The sequence below is a fragment of the Macrosteles quadrilineatus genome, unplaced genomic scaffold, assembly GCF_028750875.1.
Source record: "Macrosteles quadrilineatus isolate MER2022 unplaced genomic scaffold, UCM_ALF_1.0 Scaffold_243__1_contigs__length_143693, whole genome shotgun sequence".
Lineage (NCBI taxonomy): Eukaryota > Metazoa > Arthropoda > Insecta > Hemiptera > Cicadellidae > Macrosteles > Macrosteles quadrilineatus.
Window position 1 is genome coordinate 104,317 of NW_026542836.1, and position 19,704 is coordinate 124,020.

Below are 19,704 nucleotides of genomic sequence, written 5' to 3' on the forward strand. Positions count from 1 at the left end.
TTTTACGCATTGCAATCAATGCTCAGTCAGCCAAATATGAACTGCTGTTTTGTTGTCTTTTTATCCTGTTATTATTAGCCTTTTTTATTATCATTGTGTTATATAAGTTTTTCTACCATGAAGTAGAGCTAAGTAGTTTATATAAATTAAAGATGGTTTATGTCGAATGTGTTTAGAAAAATACTCCCCATCACGAATCACTTTATATGCTTTGAAAGTTTCGTGATGATAGTTACTAGTAAGTGATGTCGTTTTGACTAAAGCACTTCTTGAATTTGTACTAAGCAAATCAAAACTTTTGGCTAATTGCACTGCACTTAACCCCAATCTACAATGTAAATTGATTTTTTACCGTAGTTAAAATAGTAAAAAGCCTATACAAACATTTCTATAACACTACGTTCACATAATTTGTCAAATTGTATATATATTACAACCTACCTTTCAAACCAATCCATTGCTATACTGCCATTTGGTCTGATGAATAGATGGTCCATGTCCAGAACTTTTATTTTATCTATTAACAGTACAATTTATCTTATATATGCATAAAACTTAAATAAGCTGGAATTTATTGCCTAGAAAGGTTTCTATCACATTTTCATTTATTTATTTCTTTATTGCTTTGTGTTTTGTCATGCAAAAGTCTTCCATGACGATACAGACTGGCTTAAATAAATTGACAAAGTAAAAATTGTGATTCATGTAATGTGCAGCAAAATAAATCACTACTCACTGTTTGCCAACGACAGGATGTGTTGGTTCAACCTTAACTGACAGTTCCTATAACGTTGTTGGTTGACTTCGCCAATCTCCAACCTGGGTATTGGTGGAATTGTACAAATAACTGTAGTCTCAGTTTTTCTTGACAGTATGTTTGCGATTTTAGTCAAATTGTGCTTGACTTTACCAACTTCCCTGTACTGAAAAAATATATTGTCAAATTGAACTTAAAGCAAATTGAACTTAACTTATTGCCAATTTGTACTGTGGACAACTAAAGGAATTAAAAGTGAGAAAATCGAACGAGATGATGATTTCGGGCAAAAACACATGGTCTATTAATGCCCAAGAAAAGCAAAAATCATCTAAGAAGATAAACAAAAGTGCAAGTTCAGCAATAAAAAATTTGGGAATTGATAAGTAACATAATTTTATTATCCGTTGAAAGTTAAATGAGTTCTACAGATTGAGTGTTGTGATGTATTTAATGTGTATTATGATAATTAAATGCCAGAAACTGAGTATCTAAATCCCGTAAACTGATGCCTAAATATTGTGGTGGGGCACATGGGAGGGACTAAGGCTAACATATCTTGTAGTGTCAGTGTTTGCCACTAGAACCACTAAGTTGAAAAAACTTAAATTTATTTTTTTTTTGTTATGAAATTAACTTTTTAATTATAAAATAATTTTTTTTAATTTTAAAATAAATTTAAAATTTTTAAAATTAAACTGTCATAACATAACCTAACCAACCAGACTTGCTGATAATATAAAAGCTATATGATAAAAATCTAATTAATGATTACTTATAATTTTTAATTAATTTTAAAATTTAGTATTATAAAATTAAACTAACCTAACCTAACCTAACTGCTGATACTATAAAAAAGATATAAGATAAAAATCAAATAAAGGTTCAATATTAAAAAAAAAAGTTCTGTTCATAAATAAAATTATAAATGCATCAAATTCTAACAAAAGATGTACAGTTAAGAAGTATTTGCATTCCAAGCAAAAATCGTTGACAAAAAGTTAATGTCCCCGGCTGGTTTCAAACCCAGGACCTCCTAAACACCAATCTGAAATGATATTAACTATACCACGTTGAAATCAAATCGTCTCGTTACGGTAATCGTGTTGCCTCAAGAGAAGACATTAGCCACTAGAGATATGACATCACTACACCTTTAGCCTTAGTCCCTCCCGTGTGCCCATTCCCTAAACATTGTACATACACCAGGTGGCCTGCTGCCAGTCACGGGAGACATTTTTGTTTACAAATATAAATCTGTTTAAAAAACACATTTATTTGTGTTATAAATCTGTAATATTGGTGTTATTTCTTGTGTCACGGCAAACACAATGGTATTTTGAACGGAATTTTTAGCGTCTCATTAACGATATTAGCTTACATTTTAAAAATTAACAGCAGCATAAAAACTATTGCAAGTAAAAATTTAAAAATGTATGGAAATGTTAACAATAAACCTACCAATAAGTCATAAAAATTTCAGAAAGATTAGCTCATTGGTTTGTTTACAATTAAATTTTAAACTTCAGTGTTAGTGCAGAGTTTCTTAAAAACCGGTACTTTTTAGGATCTTTCAACTATATAAATTTTTCTGGTAAACGGATTTTTTTTCGTTGTTACCACATAAAATGTATTTAAACCAGTTTATATTTCATTTTTGTTTCAACAAACTTGAATAATTCATCTAAGAGATATTTAGGCTCAAACTTGAATGCACATATTTATTTCCCTGACAGTAGCCGGCCGAGCTCCTAGCAATCGTATGCCTATTTTTAATCGCTTAAAAATGATACAAGCAAACTCCGTATCAAAAAAAGCTTCGATTAAAAAATAAAATTCATACTTAAATCTAAAACTTTGCCGCAGGAATTTTTTTCCTGACCAAAAAATAAAAAAGTTCCTCGCTTACTACATTTTTCATGTTTTTAGTTGTGTTAAAAAACAATTATCAGTTTTAATTTTCCTAAATAAATTATAAAAATATGTTTAGGTTAAAACAAACTATACAGTAAGAAGCACTGTCTTTCCCAGAAAATAAAAATAAAATTTTAAAATTTTTACGTTGGTAAATAAGTGAAGCAGGGCAGGTTGAGTGAAGGTATGTTTGTGTAAAAGACAGAGGTTCATTCGGCCTGTCCGCCTCGATATCCTGCCAATTCGATTGGCGGGCACAGACCGTTTTTCCATCACACAGCATGCTATCCAGTAGAGTATTATACATCGATGGTTAAACCTAATGTTGTTTGAATAGATTTAATTAAAATACAAATTAAACAAATGGAAATTCGTGTAGTTGGTAGGTTTGCTATGGTGGAGTTATTTATATCTTCATTCTCATTGACTGGGCTAGAAACACTCAAGGCCAAACCACTTGTCACTTAGGTTTGCTATGGCGGAGTTATTTATATCTTCATTGACTGGGCTAGAAACACTCAAGGCCAAACCACTTGTCACTATGTCCTCATGACGTCATTGTTCTCTCCTAACACTCCCCCTTCATTGTTGAGAAACAATTGTATCATTGTTGCTCACTCCTTGCACTGAATCCCCCCTCCAACTATACCACTCTTCATCAACCAGACTGAAACAGCTGTATCTAAATTGTCAATACCACATCCATTGTTATTTCTCTTTTAGACCCAATAGATTTTAAGTGCTTACACTAGATTTTTTGAAATTATTTGTTTAGTAAGATTATTTGGGATATTTATTTTTTTTAACTAAGTTAGGTACCTTAAGCCTTTGTTTTTGTGAAGATTTCCCATGCCTTTCAATCACAACCTCAAAACAAGACCAAAATGCTCTTGACAATAGCTTTGTCTGGCCATTATCAAAAAGTCTTCATAAATAGTTTCTCAGGTCTGATCTCATTGTCCTATATGTTTTCTCAGTGCAGGGTCCCCCAAGGATGGTTCATTTCTCCTGTTTTATTCCTATTGTATATCAATGATCTCTACTATGAAGAAAATTACTGTCACATTTTTAGTAAAAAAATTAATCCCTCAAATATATGAAGGCTGCAAGAGAAAAATCAACATAGTAAAAACTGAAATAGATTTATTAACTCATCCTGTATCTGTATATTAATTTCCACTGTTTAGTATCTCTCCTGTAAATAACTATAATTAATTTAATACAAAAATTACATGACTGTTGGATTTTTCCCTGTATAGGAAAATCTACTAATGAAAATTTACACAGATTTCAGCAGAAATATTATACATCAATGATTAATACAAACTATTTTTACATAAAATAATTTCCATGTATAGGTATCTTTATAGTTAATATAGTAAACTAGAAATTATTTTATTCTATTACTCTTCTCATTTAATTGAGAAGGCTGAAAACAAAACTCAATCATTTTAACTCTGACCAAAAATATTATTTAACACTTTATAATCTGCTTAAACATTTAAACATCTTTTCAATTACTATATTTAGTCAAAAGTAACTTAAACAAAAAAAACTATGTTGAGAATGTTCAGGTAATTTGAATATTTTTGGTAAAATTATTAAAATTATATTGGTTTTAATAAGAAATTTACTTTGTCATAAATATAACATCAACATAATCTCAAATAATTACCTTTAATAAACCTTACTCAACAAAACTGAATCAGTGTACACTGAGCAAGCACCTTAGGCTAACTAGTTGAATTTACCGTTATAAGACAGCACTAGAAGCAGTTTGCTAGACTCTGTTAGGTTTTCCCTAGTTTTGAATTGACAATGTTGTTTCTTCCCTGGCATACTGAAAATAAAACACTAAATAACTCTTGACTCTGTTTGTTATTCCCTAAGATACTTTGTCACTATAAAATATGGACCTGAACGAGTCCATTGCCATTGATATCTCATTCTACAAAAATTTTGACTATGTTGGTTTTTCCCTTGCAGCCTTCATATTGTTAAATTCTAATATACATAGGAATATTTGATAACATGAAGATTCAATATTGAATGAGAGATATATAACCTATCATGTAACTTCTGTATATTTAACAAGTCTTAAAAACAAAATTACTATTTAAATACATACAATTCCCTATAATTTTTTAAATGTTGATAAAGTACTGCTTATGTTGCAGATTCACTGTCATAATAATGAAAAACAAAAAAAACAAAAATGTCTTCAAATGTCCAATATGTGGACAAAATTATTCAACTAGATCTACAATGAAAAATCATATATTAATACATACTAACGAGAAGCAATTTCAATGCTTGAAATGTAAACAAAAATTTTTTCGACTAAACGAAGTTAAGAGACATTTGTTGATACACTCTAGAAAGTCTCTTATATGTGGGAAATCCATTCAACTCCAAAACCATATGCAAATGAAGACCCATAAATGTAAAAAATGTAACAAATGTTTTCGTTACAAAAGTCAAATGAAAAGACATTTAATAAAACACACAAAAGAAAAAGCACATAAGTGCCTTAAATGTGGCAAGTCATTTGCTCATAACTATTCCCTAAAGAAACATACTCTTTTACATTTAGAAGAGAGTCTTTACAAATGCTCTACTTGTAAAAAAGAATTCAAAACAAAAGACAATTTGAAGAACCATTTGGTTGTACATAACAACAAAAGACTCTACGAGTGTGACTGTTGTAAAAAGATATATAAAAAAAAAAGTGACATACAAAGACACATTTTGACACACATGGGAGAAAAAACACATCAGTGCACTAAATGTGGCAAGTCATTTGCTCATAACTATTCCCTAAAGAAACATACTCTTTTACATTTAGAAGAGAGACTTTACAAATGCTCTACTTGTAAAAAAGAATTCAAAACAAAAGAAGATTTAAAGAGCCATTTGGTTGTACATAATAACAAAAGACCCTATGAGTGTGATTCTTGTAAAAAAAAATTTAAAAGAAAGTCCTGTATACGAAGACATGTTATGTCCCACATGGGAATAAAACCATATATGTGTCCTATATGTAGAAATTGCTTCACAAGATCTGAGACCGTAAAAACACATACACTTCTTCATTCAGAAGAAAGATCTTTCAAGTGCCAAGTATGTCAAAAATCTTTTAAAACAAAAAGATATTTAAAAAACCACCAATTGATTCATAAGTGAGGCAGTACTCAGAGTCAACATTGTTATGGATGAAGAGAAACCTGAGAAAGAAAATAAATAAAACAAAAAAGAACAAAGTATTCTTAGTATTCCTTTTACAAGTGTTTTTATTTTTTATTATCTTTTATTTGGCTATGATTATAGACTTTTACAGTGGAACCTCGATAAGAAGACCCTAAATAACATGTCACTCTTGATAACAAGTGTATTTTTTAAATCCCCTTGAATTTATTTTACCTTTAAACAAATATTATTGCAAACCTCAATAAGAAGTTAACCTTGATAACCAGACTTATTTTGTAATCCCCATGAGAGTCTTGTTATCAAGGTTCTACTGTATAACAACTTATCTAATATTTTTATTGTTTTTAGTACGATTTGTTTACACTAAGGCAATACCAATGCTACAGTTGATGATTATTACAGTATCAACATTCCTCTGTTGTGATTTAAAGTAATACTGTAGCCTACTAACCTATCACAAACAGTTGCTTACACAACTTTATACTGCTTTGTTTTGTTCTTTATGTGGTTTATTGCTATACAATATAGTGTTTGGTTAGGTTTTAGGTGGGTTAAAGTATGCTGTGATTTTAAACTTATAGTTTATAACCTACACCAAGGTCAATAAAACACAGTTTTAATTTCACTGGGTAAAAATATTTTTAGTTAGGGGTTTTTAATCTTTGAAAATGAACACAAATAAAGAGTACAATTATTATGCACATATGGTAATGTAAATTGTTTCTAGTTATTTTTCATAAGTATGTAATTTGTATTCTAATTTTTTATGTACCATATAGAATGTATTATGTATATTTTCAGGAAAATTTTTTGATTTTAATTTAAAACATTTTTAATGTACTTCCTTTGGATAAATATTAATCATTTGAAATAAGAATAGGATTCAAATCTTTTTTAATCTGAAGTTTTCTTTAGACTCACAGGTGGGCCTGTTTCTTTTCATGGAGGAAATATTTATCAACATTATCTCTTATCAAAATGTTAATGCATACATATATGAAGACATATCAACATTTAATTTGTTTACTATAATTTTAGTTTAGAGTCCAAGTATTTTAGAAATTATGTTTTAATTTTTGAAAAGTCTAACAACTAACTGACGCTAACATTCTAAACTAGCTTATAGTATGATATAATTTGCTTAACATAACAGCTGTAAACATTCAGTATTTGTAACACAAATTCAACATTTGGATAAAAATGAAAAGACATACTAAGGGTTGACTTATTTATACTATGTGTAATGCTGATCATTGATACATTCAATTCTTCAGTAAGAGGATGATAAATTAATTAATAGTAAAATACTAGGATGTTCAAAATATTTTTTAAAGCTATCTTTGATTTGTTTTAAGTCAAGGCTCTGTACACAAGTCATAAAAAAAGGATATGCAAATTATTTTACTGCTCAACTTTTTAAGGAATGAGTAAGAAAGTTACAATTTTTACATGTTTAATTCATTTTGGTATAGCATTTTGTTTGCAATACCAGTAATTAATATTTTAATGCTGAGATCAAGAACCCTCAGGAATACGATTTTAAATTACAACCACAACCTCAGATGGGTTTTAGCTAAAGATATACAGATGAATGACATAGATTGAACACAACCTAGGATACTGCAATAATCAGACTAATTATTATTTTATGAAATCTAAAAAGTTGTTTGGTGTGTGTTTAGTTGTGGTTATGTTTGGATGCACTGATGTAGGCAAAATATCACTTTTATTTCAACTCAATGAGGATGGTTTGACTATCAAGGATATTAGAACTGATAACAGTATGGATAATCAACATAAACAATTATGTCACTAGCTTACTAGCATGTTTTCCTTTTAAATTCCTTCAACATGAACAGTTCTTTTTTTAAACAAATATTATTTTATTTTTGACTTAGCTGTTTAAAAACAAACTATATGTTGTTGTTTTTACTTTTCTTTGTTTACACTTATTTATTTAACAATTGATGTAGTGAAATTGATATCAAGAATATGTGTAGACAATTTGTTTAATGATGTATGGAAAAACCAATGTTATATGTGTACTGTGAATTTAATTGGATATTATCATTTTATTTTAGGGAGTTTTTATTTAGACCTACTGGAAATTGTGTATGAGTAATTGTATTGTGGTGATATTGGTTATGGAAGAGGCAGGTATGAAATGGAAGGTGATATCATTGACTAGGCCTATACACTTCTCAATTGATAATAATCACTCTTTCTGCTGTAGGCTACAATAAAATTATACATTTATTATTATATTATATACATATTTTATATACTCTTATTATTATTGTATAGTATTGTATTGCTATTATATACTTATATATTATATACATTTATTATATGCCCCACCCTTCTAGAAACACTTTGAAAGCCGTAGATTTCCTGTCACTATTACATTTCATTTATTTTTATTTAAACTTAGTTATGCCACCGAATATTTTTTCACATAGCCATTCATCTCACAATTTTTTCTTGTAACTCCATTTACATTATATTTTCACCTCATCATATCTCCTGTCATTTATTTATTTATTGTATTTGATAAAAAATGTTATGTTTGGACGTAACTACAGTTGATGCACAGGCTTGCTGCCCATGTCAGCTTATTCCCTATTAACATGTATGCTTTTTTTTAACATAGATGTAATGTAAAGGTTAATTTTATTTTATTCTTTTAAATTCACTTATGTTTTCTTCTTCTTTTAAATATTTATGTACATATTCTGTAAATAATTTGTTGGAATAAAAAAATAATTCATTCATTCATTCATTCATATAGTTTTAATTAACTACTCAATTCCCATATGTAGGATGGACAAACACCTTGTATTTAAAATCCTATTCAGTTTGGTTTCTTCAGATTGTTTATACCAAGGTTGGACTGTATGTATTGTTATAACTGTAATTCTTCATAAATAAAAAAAACATTATATCATTATATGAGTTTTGTATTTCCAAAACATTCCTTTAATAATTTTATTCCCTAGAATAAAGATGTTTTGTATTCTCTATTTTTACACACATTTCTGACCTTCCCCATCAAAGTCATGATTTATTCAACTTTGTTTTTAGTGAATTTCTCTATAGGGAAGTAGTTATTATCATAGGTGGCATGGTAAGACCTAGGTCCAGGACTGATTTACTTTTTTGATTTTGAGGTTACCAGAGGTCAAAAACATAATTTGTTCAAATTTATATAGATATATATATGTGTGTCCATGAACACAATAACTTTAGTAATTTTTGTCTGATTTTGATGAAATTTGGTTTGAAGGTATAAGGCAGGATAAACTTGAACAAGTTTGTTAACCAGCATGATGGGACCATGGGAACGGGGTTTTATGGAGTAAAAATAGGGTTTTCTAATTTTTAACCCTCTAAACATAAAATTTCCTAATTTTTCTCTAGACCTTTTTAAAGAGTTTAAAAAAACAAATAATTTAGTATATTAAAATGTTTTTGTAAAATTATTGGTTATGGAGAAAATTAAAAAAAATGTTATTTTAAAATACCTATGTCATTCTTATGGACAATATTATAAAATGTTGTAGTTTGTTTGTTTATGGATATATTTTGATCAAACTTGATACATTTATTTATTTGATACTAAGTAATTAATATATAACTAAAAACACACTTTTTTACCCTCCCTGTAGCAACAAGCCTAGGTACTCATTAAACTTAATGTTAAGTTAAAAGTTAAACTGATTTGGTGGCTTTTAACATGAAGTGTTTGTGCTGAGAGTGGATTTTAAGATTTATTTGTGATTGTGAGTGGTGATTTGTTTTAAACTAGGTGGATTCAAACACATTTAGTTTTTAAATGAAGTTAGTTTGATATTTCTAAAAAAGTATATGCAATAACATATGTTAAGATATGTTTACAAATATTTTAGGATTCAAGGAAATACCTCTTGGTGTTCTTTTCAAATAAATGTTTGTTCTTTCGTGATACCATTTTTAGTATATTCTAACTATAAAACTTAGTCAATTTTAAAACAAAAATCAATATTAATATACTGTTTACTGTATAAGGATTCCTTTCAACTATGTCTTAGTCTAGTTTGTGTTTAAACTTAATTTCATTTTTTAACTGGGTTTAAACAAATCAAGCTATAACACTTGTTTAGAAAATTTCGGATATAAAATAAAAAAACTCATATCAATATTTTATGGAGACTCATTTTCATCATTACAATTAAAACTGTCAGCACTGCATGTTGGTCAGTAAAAAATTAAAACAAGATACTGACAAATATTATAAGATATTTTTCATTAATATTTTGAGGATACTGTAATAGTTTATTTTGTTGATTGAAAGTGTCAAAATTAATTCAAATTTTTCTCTATTATTGAATAGAATACTACCACACATGCATAGTGTATGTATTGTATTATATATTTTATGACAATGTAGGTTGCTGAATTAACTTGTCCATGTTTCTAAGACAGGTAATTTGGTAATAACTGCTGGACACATTCTATTGTGAGTACAAGTTCATGCCTACCCCCTTTCAGTGATACATAGAAACAAACAACAATGCACATTGAAGTCCAAGTTGCAATAAACTTCATCATCTCCTACCTGTACAACAAGGTACCAAGGCGGCAAGTCAACATCTTTGGTGAGGAGTTAGAGAAAGTATTAAAGGAAAAATTCAATGGTCACTGGTACCCGGAGAAGCCATTTAAGGGGTCAGCCTTCAGGTGTCTCAAGACTGGGAACTTAATTGACCCTGTGCTGGAGCAAGCTGTAAGGAAGAGTGGGGTACTTTTCCAGGACATCTTAGAGAACCTCCCTCAGGAGCTGATGATTTGGGTGGACCCTGGTGAGGTTAGCTACAGGATCAGCGAGAAGGGGGTGGTCAAGGTACTCTTCAGTGAGGCTACCAACATCCATAAAGACAACTTTGCCAACAGAGAGGTCAACAAGACTCTTAACCCAGAGGCTCAATGTTTCAAACCTATCAATACAGTTAGTATGGGACTAGCCAACATGAGTCTATCACCTCACAAGCCAGCATTGCCACATCCCATGAGTGCAGTATCCTCTACTTCTACATCCTTAGCACCTCCTAAGACATTGCTCAGCTTAGCACCATCCTTCATGACCTGGCCTACCCAGCCACTCACTTTCACCTACACCACCTTTGCCCAGACCAAGTTTGACAGCACCAAACCTAAAACCAACAGCAAGATGACTAACAGGTAAAGTAACATCATCTTACTTCAGTTAGTAACTTTATATAAATGAAATCTAACCTAGATCCTTGTTCTTTGATATCTTTGCCACTTAAAAAGATTGTACAAAAACCAGTGATAAGCTTGGTACATTCTATCTTCTTTGGTGGGTATAGTTTTCTTCAAATTTATTTACACTAACTAAAAGTTGTTTATTAAATGACCAATGACTTAATGGTCTTTTATATTTGTTGTTGATAGTTCTTAGTGGTCTATAATCACTTATGTATAATAATTGGCTAGTCCAATTCCATCTTTAACTATTGATACAACTCAAAGGTCAAACCACAAGTTGATATTGTCTATATTCACAGATAAAATATTAAAAAGACATAACCTAGAACATCTATTTTATAATTTGAAATTCATCATTCTATGTCAAAAGTAACTAAACAAGAGTTTCTAAATCAATTTAGGATTGATAGAATAAAGGTTTTATTATACTGTAACTTTATATGCAGCCAATAAACTTTGACTAGACAACCTCTCAATCTAGAATCAAAAGTTACTTGTCTCTAATAAAATCAACTATAAGCTCTTATTTGTCACTGATAAATCATATTTAGAACTCTTCTTTTTCCTCAATGGATGCAGCTCCACAAAAACTTATAATTTTATCTACTCTATAATAAAAATAAATATAACTTCCTTAAAACAGATTTCTTCAGAAGTATGTTTATGTCCATGTTATCTCAGCAAATTCATCCCATCTAGATAATATTTCTATAATGTTTCATGTAAGTTTTCTAGTATATTTTCAAACTATAGTTCAGCCGCTTAGAAAGTGACCTCCTCCAGCATTAGTTTAGCATTAGCATGCAGGTTGTTTTTTAAGCGGCCAAACTATATCCATTTCTCTACAATACACAATATTCCATTTACTATTCAATGACTATTTTTTGCTAATGCAGTTCTTGAAAATAGAAACCCTTCTAACTTTCTCCTCTTCAGTGTTTTCCAAATCATCAACCAATCTATCTTGATGCAATGTATTTGTCCAAAACCTCTTCATATTCTATTGTCTACTCCAATTTCCCACACCAACATCACTTACCAATACTAATCTCATATCTCATTGCAGGATGTCACCCATGGAGTTCTCCAACTACATCAAGCAAAAAGCCATGCAGAAACAACTCCATGTCGTACCCACATCTCTAAGTGCCCAAAATCTCTCCCCTGCCCATTACTCAGCTACTACCCATTCAAGGGCTGAATACAACCCACAGTTAGACTACCACTCTCATATTTTAAATCTCTACCTTATGCAGAAAGCCATACAGAAACAACTCTATGTTGAACTCACATCTCTAAGTGCCCAAAATCTCTCCCCTGCCCATTACTCAGCTGTCACCCATTCAAGGGCTGAATACAACCCACAGTTAGACTACTACCCTCATTTGTCAGATCTATATTGTCCCAAGTTCCCCTCATCCTATCTAGAACCCAAATCTCAGTACTACAGGTCAGTGCCAGGCTCCACCTCTGGACCTCTCTCACAGCCCCAGTTCTAAAAAAACAGTAATTCCTCTAGTCTTTTTAAATCTATAATGTTGTAGAAACTATCTTTTCAGGGAAATAATTAAAGAGTGTGACCCTTTAAAGTTTCATATTTAAAGAAATAGAAAATAATATATTTTTTTAAATCATTACTGTGGACAACCTAATGCAACTATGAGTAAGGCTATTTGTAGAAAACACTAAAAAACAAGATTAGCTTTTGAAAAATTATAAGATTTTTACAAGAAATGTTGATTATATCAATCCATCACATCTTAAGTATTTCCATAATCTTTGAGTCGAATCTTTTAAAGTCATCAAAAATTATGATTGTTATTTGTTTTAAAGTAACACCTGTAATACTTGCTAATTGTTGTCCTGTCCTAATGTGGTTTTATGTCAATGCTTATTTATATTCAAGATGAGCACATTTGCATGGCTCAATCCCATCTTGGTTTAAATTCATTTGCTATGCTTACTCACCTTAAGGTTTAAGCTCATTTGCTGTACTCACTTGCCTTTAGATTAGCTTGTTTGCTATGCTAACTTGCCTCCAGGTTAAAATTCATTCAGTACATTCACTCACATTTTGTTAGAAATTAGCTATTGTCATAAATATAAAAAAATAATAGTGTTGCACCCTGTTGGTAAACCTATTAACTTTTTAGTGCTATTAAACATCATAAAAAGAACTAATTTGTTTAATTGAAATAGCTACTGAGATTTATTAATTCTTTTAAAATATAAAAATCATAAGATTAACATGGGAAACTCCAAAGCTACTAAGGCAGAGCCCTTTTGATAGATCTGCACCAAACTTCTCAAAAAACATCCTTAAATAATACTTAATAATGCCTGAAAGTTTCATTACAATCTTTCAAGCAGTTTTGGAGTCCATAAAGGTCAAACAAACAAACAAGGTCCTTTAAAACAGGAGTAGGTACATGTTGAGTTTTATTCTACAATGAGGAGAAATTTAGGAGTAAAAATAGCTTAGGGACTTCCCAGGATAAGGTGTATGAAGTGTAGAGCTAGATACTACCAAATCCACTATATATATTTATATTAACAAAAACTACAAGTATGGAGGAAAACACACTCAAGAGTTTTAAAGTAAACAAATAAATATATAAATCTAAACAAAGTAAAAATATAGATTGTTACAATCCAAATTTTTTGTAATTATTTATAGAATTTATTTTCTTTTGTTTTAGATAATTTGAGATTCAATGGATGAAAATATGATAGATATTATGACAATAACATACCATAAAATGAAGAAAGAAAAAAATTTACAGGAAAACTTAAGGAAACTTCTTTTTCTAACCAATATTTTAGCACAAACAAGGAAAGGATTTTGGAGTGGGTTTTATGATATAAATCATCCAATCCTTTATCCCATTGATCCTTACTAAAAGTCCGGGAAATCTCAAATAGTTCATAAATGTTTAACTTAAATTCAAAGTCAATAAGTTCTTTAATAATTTTCAATGAATAGATTACCATGAGATAGAGCAGTTTATTACAATTTAAATTTTTTTAATGACTTTAAAACTAAACATACAAAAATTTAATTCTTATACCATTTTGAATTCATAGATAAGGTTTTTATAAATATAAACTTTAACATCTTAATCTTTAGCATTGTTAATAATTTATGATTTATAAATCTATTAGTTTATTTTTTCTAATTCTCCTAGAGGCCTGATAATAGTTACACTTCTTTTAAATTTAAGATATTAATGAAAATTGGATTTAAAATATTTTTAAATTTTGCTAAAAACATAAAAAATGGCAAATATATTTTAAACACTTAATACTATTAATCATAATACTAATTTGTTTATAATTCAAAACTAAAAATATATATTTCATCTTTTGTTCTATCCCTCTATACTTTGTCAAATTAGTCAAGTATAAACCACGCCCATATTCTCCTACCATGCCTCTATCCAAATTAGTGGGATGGGTATGTATAAACCACACTCCTATCCTATCCTAACCACAACATAGCAGTGTTCAGACTAGTACATTGGTAAGTACCCTTTTCATTTTGATCTTACTCATGTTCAAACCTTTATTATTAAAAAAGAAAAAGATAAAATTAAAAAAAAGATACATTAGATCTTTCAAGACTAAGACCAAGTTAATTCATAGAATTATTAAAGAACTTGTTAAAAATATTGAAAATAAAAGTAAATATTTGATCGTTCTTGTAAAAATTAAAACAAGATCTAATCCAAATATAGCTAGAGTTTTTAATATCTTAAATACAAAAGATAATCTTCTACCACAATTATATTGTAAATTTAAATCAGTTCTTCGACTTCTAAGGAATTCAGATATTAAACTAAAAGATCTCAGGAGAATTACACTGAAATTCAAATTTTTCACTTGTATTCACAAATCTTAAGAATCTATAATGGATATCACCTTATTTAAAAAATTACCAATCGAAATTTTCTATATTATATTTCAAATGCTTCCATTTAGGAAAGTAAAATTGATCAAAGATTCGTATTTTTGGTGGTGTTATCTAAAATACAACAACATTATACCCAGACTAAATTTCAGTAATTTCACAACTGCATATTTACAATTTGAACAAATTGAATCTCCAGAATATTTATGTTCAATTAAAGGAAAGCAGCTATTCTTAGGGTTAATGTTCCAATCTAATATAGCCAACACTATTGCAGTGACCATCCCTTTTAAAACTGAACAAATCTTTAAAGTTTTTAAGGTTAATTCTGGGTTTTTAGTAAGATACATAATACTTATTGAAAAAAAAAATATTGTAGAGTATTCAAAAAGAATTGATTTTAAAATTATTTCTTTACATAGAAAATATGTTATCAAAGCTTGTTATAAATGTAAAAAAACATTTTCCAGAAAAATTACCAATCTATCTCAAATGTTTACAAACAATGTGTTTATTACAACTACTAAAAGATTCTACAATCATTTAGATAAACTAAATGTTGAAGTGTTAGGTGAAAATAGGATTCTTTCAAAAGGAAATAAAGCTATTTCCATCCTCTATCCAAATACAAAAATCTTTTCATTTTCAAAAAATGAGTATATCCTAGAAATGGAAGCAGAATAGAGTAAAATACTTAATAAAGATTCTGTAGCCTACTTTAAGTATATTTTTTCCAATTCACAATATTTATATTTCTCATTTTGTTACAGGTGATGAAGAAGTATGGTCTACTTCTAATAGCCAATTTAGGCTATACAAGAAATTGGCTTATAAAGGAGTCTTATTCTATCATAAATATAAAATATACACAAATGTTTTTTTTTTATTTCATAATAATTATATTGTCTAAATTTGTTGCAGGTATTAAAGAAGTATCAATTCATAAACTAATGAAATTATAACTGTTATATATTAATTGTATTGATTCTTTTACAGATTGAAGGTGTATATTCTACAGCTGTATAGTTATTAATGCTTGTTATATATTGCATGTTGCATGTTATATACTCTCTATAACAAGCTAATGCTGAGAGGTAGAGATATATTTTTGTATTTTATATTAATATATATTTTTATAGATTATAATTTATAAAAATATTTTCTAATATATTTTTATGTGATATATTTATCACACATTTAAAAATCAAATTTTAAAAGTAAATACATTTTAAATGAAAAAAATATATCTCTATTAAGGCGGGATAATTAAATTATTCAATGATTAAAACTCTTATAATCTATACCACTTATATAAAAATTGGTTAATTTTAACTTCTTTATTAATTACCAATTAGATTTTAAGAGTTTTAATTATATAATCTGAAATTGTATAATTTAGTTATCATGGTCTCAACCCCATATAAATAAATGATTAACATACATCCAAAGTTATATTTCTTAAGCATTAATACTGTATTATTTTGGAGTCAACAGGAACTTCTTTGGGAACCATCAACCTGTTTGATCTTCTCATTTCGATGACTAAAAACTTCTTCTTGTCTTTGCTTCTCTATAGACCACCTAGCTTGTGATTTGTTTAATCAGGGTGAGTTTAGATTTATCTTGGTTATTTTAATTATTTATAGTATTTGTTTAAACCATTTAAATTAAAGTTGACATTTATATGCAGCTAAATTAAATTAAAATTCATTGTTGAAGCCCGAGAAATATTTGGTTTTATATTATATTTATCAGTGTGTTACATGTTTTAGCAAACTGCCATTGTCAAATACTTTATTACAGGAATATGTAGATCTGCTTGAATAATTTTATTCTCACAACACATTACACGACAAACAACATTTACACACGACACATATGACATAAAAATAAATAGTTTTAGTTTGATAGGCCTTGTAATATGCTGATGATGGTTATTTTTGGAACTAAGAAAGATAATGTAAAACTAGATATTTTATAAATTTTATTATGTTTCTCAAAAATGTTGAAGAACATGTTATATTCCAAAATGGATATGCAAGTCTTGAGTTTGTTAACATTAAGTAAATCTAAGGCCTAAAAGACCTTAAATAATTGCAGTACCCTACGGAATCATATGGGAACATTTTTATGTTATATTGTTCCAATGCTAAGGGTTTATAAAATAGGTATAGGTATATAGATAGTAGAACTAAAAAATTCGTTTGAAACATTTATTCATTCTTTGGTTAAAATTTTACCTGGCTAAAATTTCTCAGTTTAGGACAATATATGTTAGTGATCTAAAAACATTCAATTATTTTAATCAGCTCTATGCTTATCGATTTATTATGTTATATATGTAGTCAATTAAGTCACTACCCTAAACTGTATATCTGGTATTGTGCTCACTCAATCCACTATGAACTCAGAGACTATTTTGCTAATGACACTATAGATTAAATAGCAAAGATTATAGGCTAATAGGACATTTGAATCCTAACTTTCAGCTAAACATATTCTCATTAAATAAAGAGATTCATACACAGAGATTAGGCCTAGGTAGTACAGTGATATTTGAAAAACTATCAAAGACTAAGATCATTGTTACTATTGATTCAGACTTAAAAAAAAAACTACTTAAACCCATTTTCTTGTTTTTGTACATCTCTAATCATTGTGGGTTGTACAGGAAATAGTACTGGACCAGGATGAAGAGAAACCTGCCAAGCTCTACGGATTGTTGATCTCTCCTCGACTGCTACCTACTCAACCCTTGGATTATTTGACTCCAGTTGTCCACTTGTAACCCAGAAGAATTATATCTAGGAACAGACCTGTGGATCTACATTATGACCATGATAAGTCCTAGACCTAACATTTTTTAACAATATTTTTGTTCATATATTGTACATTTAATAGAAACAAATAAATATTCTTATTCTTGTTTAAGCTATTTTCTTTTTCATATTTACTTTTTACTTATTTTTTCCTAAAAAAAATGAACTTTCACATGAATACAGTGTTTGGGCTATTTCAAGAAAACTATAATAATTTTTCTATTATCTTTGCTATAGACAAGGTGTTGTAAATAAAAAGTTTCACTTAACAGCTGTTTACTTTCATATCAGCATAGTTTCATTTCACATCAGCATAGTTTTTTTCCTATCCACACAGGTAATGGACCAATGAGGTTCAAGTATTGAGAGAAAAGAATTAAAATTGTAATGCTTTGAACCACTTTGAACACCAACTAATCAGCTGATCAGTTGACCAATTTAATTGTTGATCCGACTAATGATACTTGCATAAAATTATGACACTAGCCTGAATCATATACTAATAACTTAAACATCTTATTAGGATACTTATTGACAGTTCCATTTTGAATAATAAAATAAACATGTTTGCTATGAGTCCATCTAACTAAATTTACAATTGAAGTTATGTTTGGAGGCTTGTTCTAGGTTTACTTGGGAAACATTATGTAATATTATAGTAACCCCTATATCAGCTATGAATTAGTTTGTTAATTAGTATATGATTTAAAAATGTATGTTTTCTTTTCTGAGTTTGTTTAGCTCTTCTACCTGATTGATTTTTATAATTGAGGTCTTAAATTACAGTATACACAGATTTCAAACTAAGCATCGGCATATATATCTACAGTCCCACTTGGCTTATACAGCTTATACATAAACAAAATTTGCTCCCCATGTATTTCTTAAGACTTTTTAGTTGTATAGGCTATGTTATAGAATATTGAAAAAAATATTTTACTGTGAAACTTTTCAAATTTATGTAAAATAATTAACGATTCAAGATTAAATAGAAAACTTCTGATTTGTTTTCATTTCAAAACATATGTTCAAGATTTATTTCACACTTTCTTTATAAATTTACTAACATTTTAAATTTGGGATTTATTAAAGTCTTTAGTCAATAATTTGTATAAAGTGAAATAACCTCAATGACTAGTCTTACCAAATAACCTAGGAATAAAGATAGAATATGTTCATATAAGAAATATATTTGTCAATTAAGTAAGTACTATAACAAGCTCTAATGGGTGAAAAAACAATATTGTTTGGAGGAGATTTGAAGCTTTTCTTTTGCTCTAAACAAAAAAGGTTCAGATAATATAGCCTAGCATGTACAGTGGTAAAGGGAGCATCCATGTATAATAGTAAAACCTAGAGGTAGTTTCTGTTTCTTAAAACTAACTAAAAATATGGATGTCAAAGATGTTGAGCAAAAGACATTTTATGATTTTATGACTGAGTAATAAAACCCTAACCGGTTGCAAAATAAGTAGAGATCAGCCAATGATTAGGCATATTATAATAGAATATGTAAAGTCAATCACACCTTTAGGAGGAATACCACCATGTAAACTTACAGTAGTTTTTTTATTGATCAGAAACAAATCTAGGGTTAAGTTTGTTCAATAGAATACCTTTACTTTACACTAATTTTGTTAAATCTTAACAAAAGGAGTATAAACTTAGTAATGATAACTGGAATAATCTAGTGGTTTTGATTAAGAAATAAGCTTATCTCAAAACACCTATATTTGCCTTTTAATATTTATCAGGGAAGTTTTTATTTAACCTCATTAACCTCTTGAATCTTACGGGTGCGTATACACATCCATGTGCAGTTTGAATTTGTCGTG

General features: G+C 28.9%; 1 protein-coding gene and 1 long non-coding RNA gene across 2 annotated transcripts; both read left to right on the forward strand.

Annotated features, from left to right (window-relative positions):
• The first annotated feature begins 10,427 nt into the window (after positions 1-10,427).
• LOC128982397 (protein Tob1-like) lies at positions 10,428-12,642 on the forward strand. Its single transcript, XM_054401357.1, has 2 exons — positions 10,428-11,095; positions 12,210-12,642. Exons 1-2 carry the CDS (start codon positions 10,428-10,430, stop codon positions 12,640-12,642), a joined length of 1,101 nt encoding a protein of 366 aa, XP_054257332.1.
• A 3,731-nt stretch (positions 12,643-16,373) lies between these two features.
• LOC128982399 (uncharacterized) lies at positions 16,374-17,976 on the forward strand. The gene is made up of 2 exons (XR_008489663.1): positions 16,374-16,656; positions 17,722-17,976. It is a non-coding gene; the product is annotated as an uncharacterized LOC128982399 (long non-coding RNA).
• Positions 17,977-19,704: the final 1,728 nt, after the last annotated feature.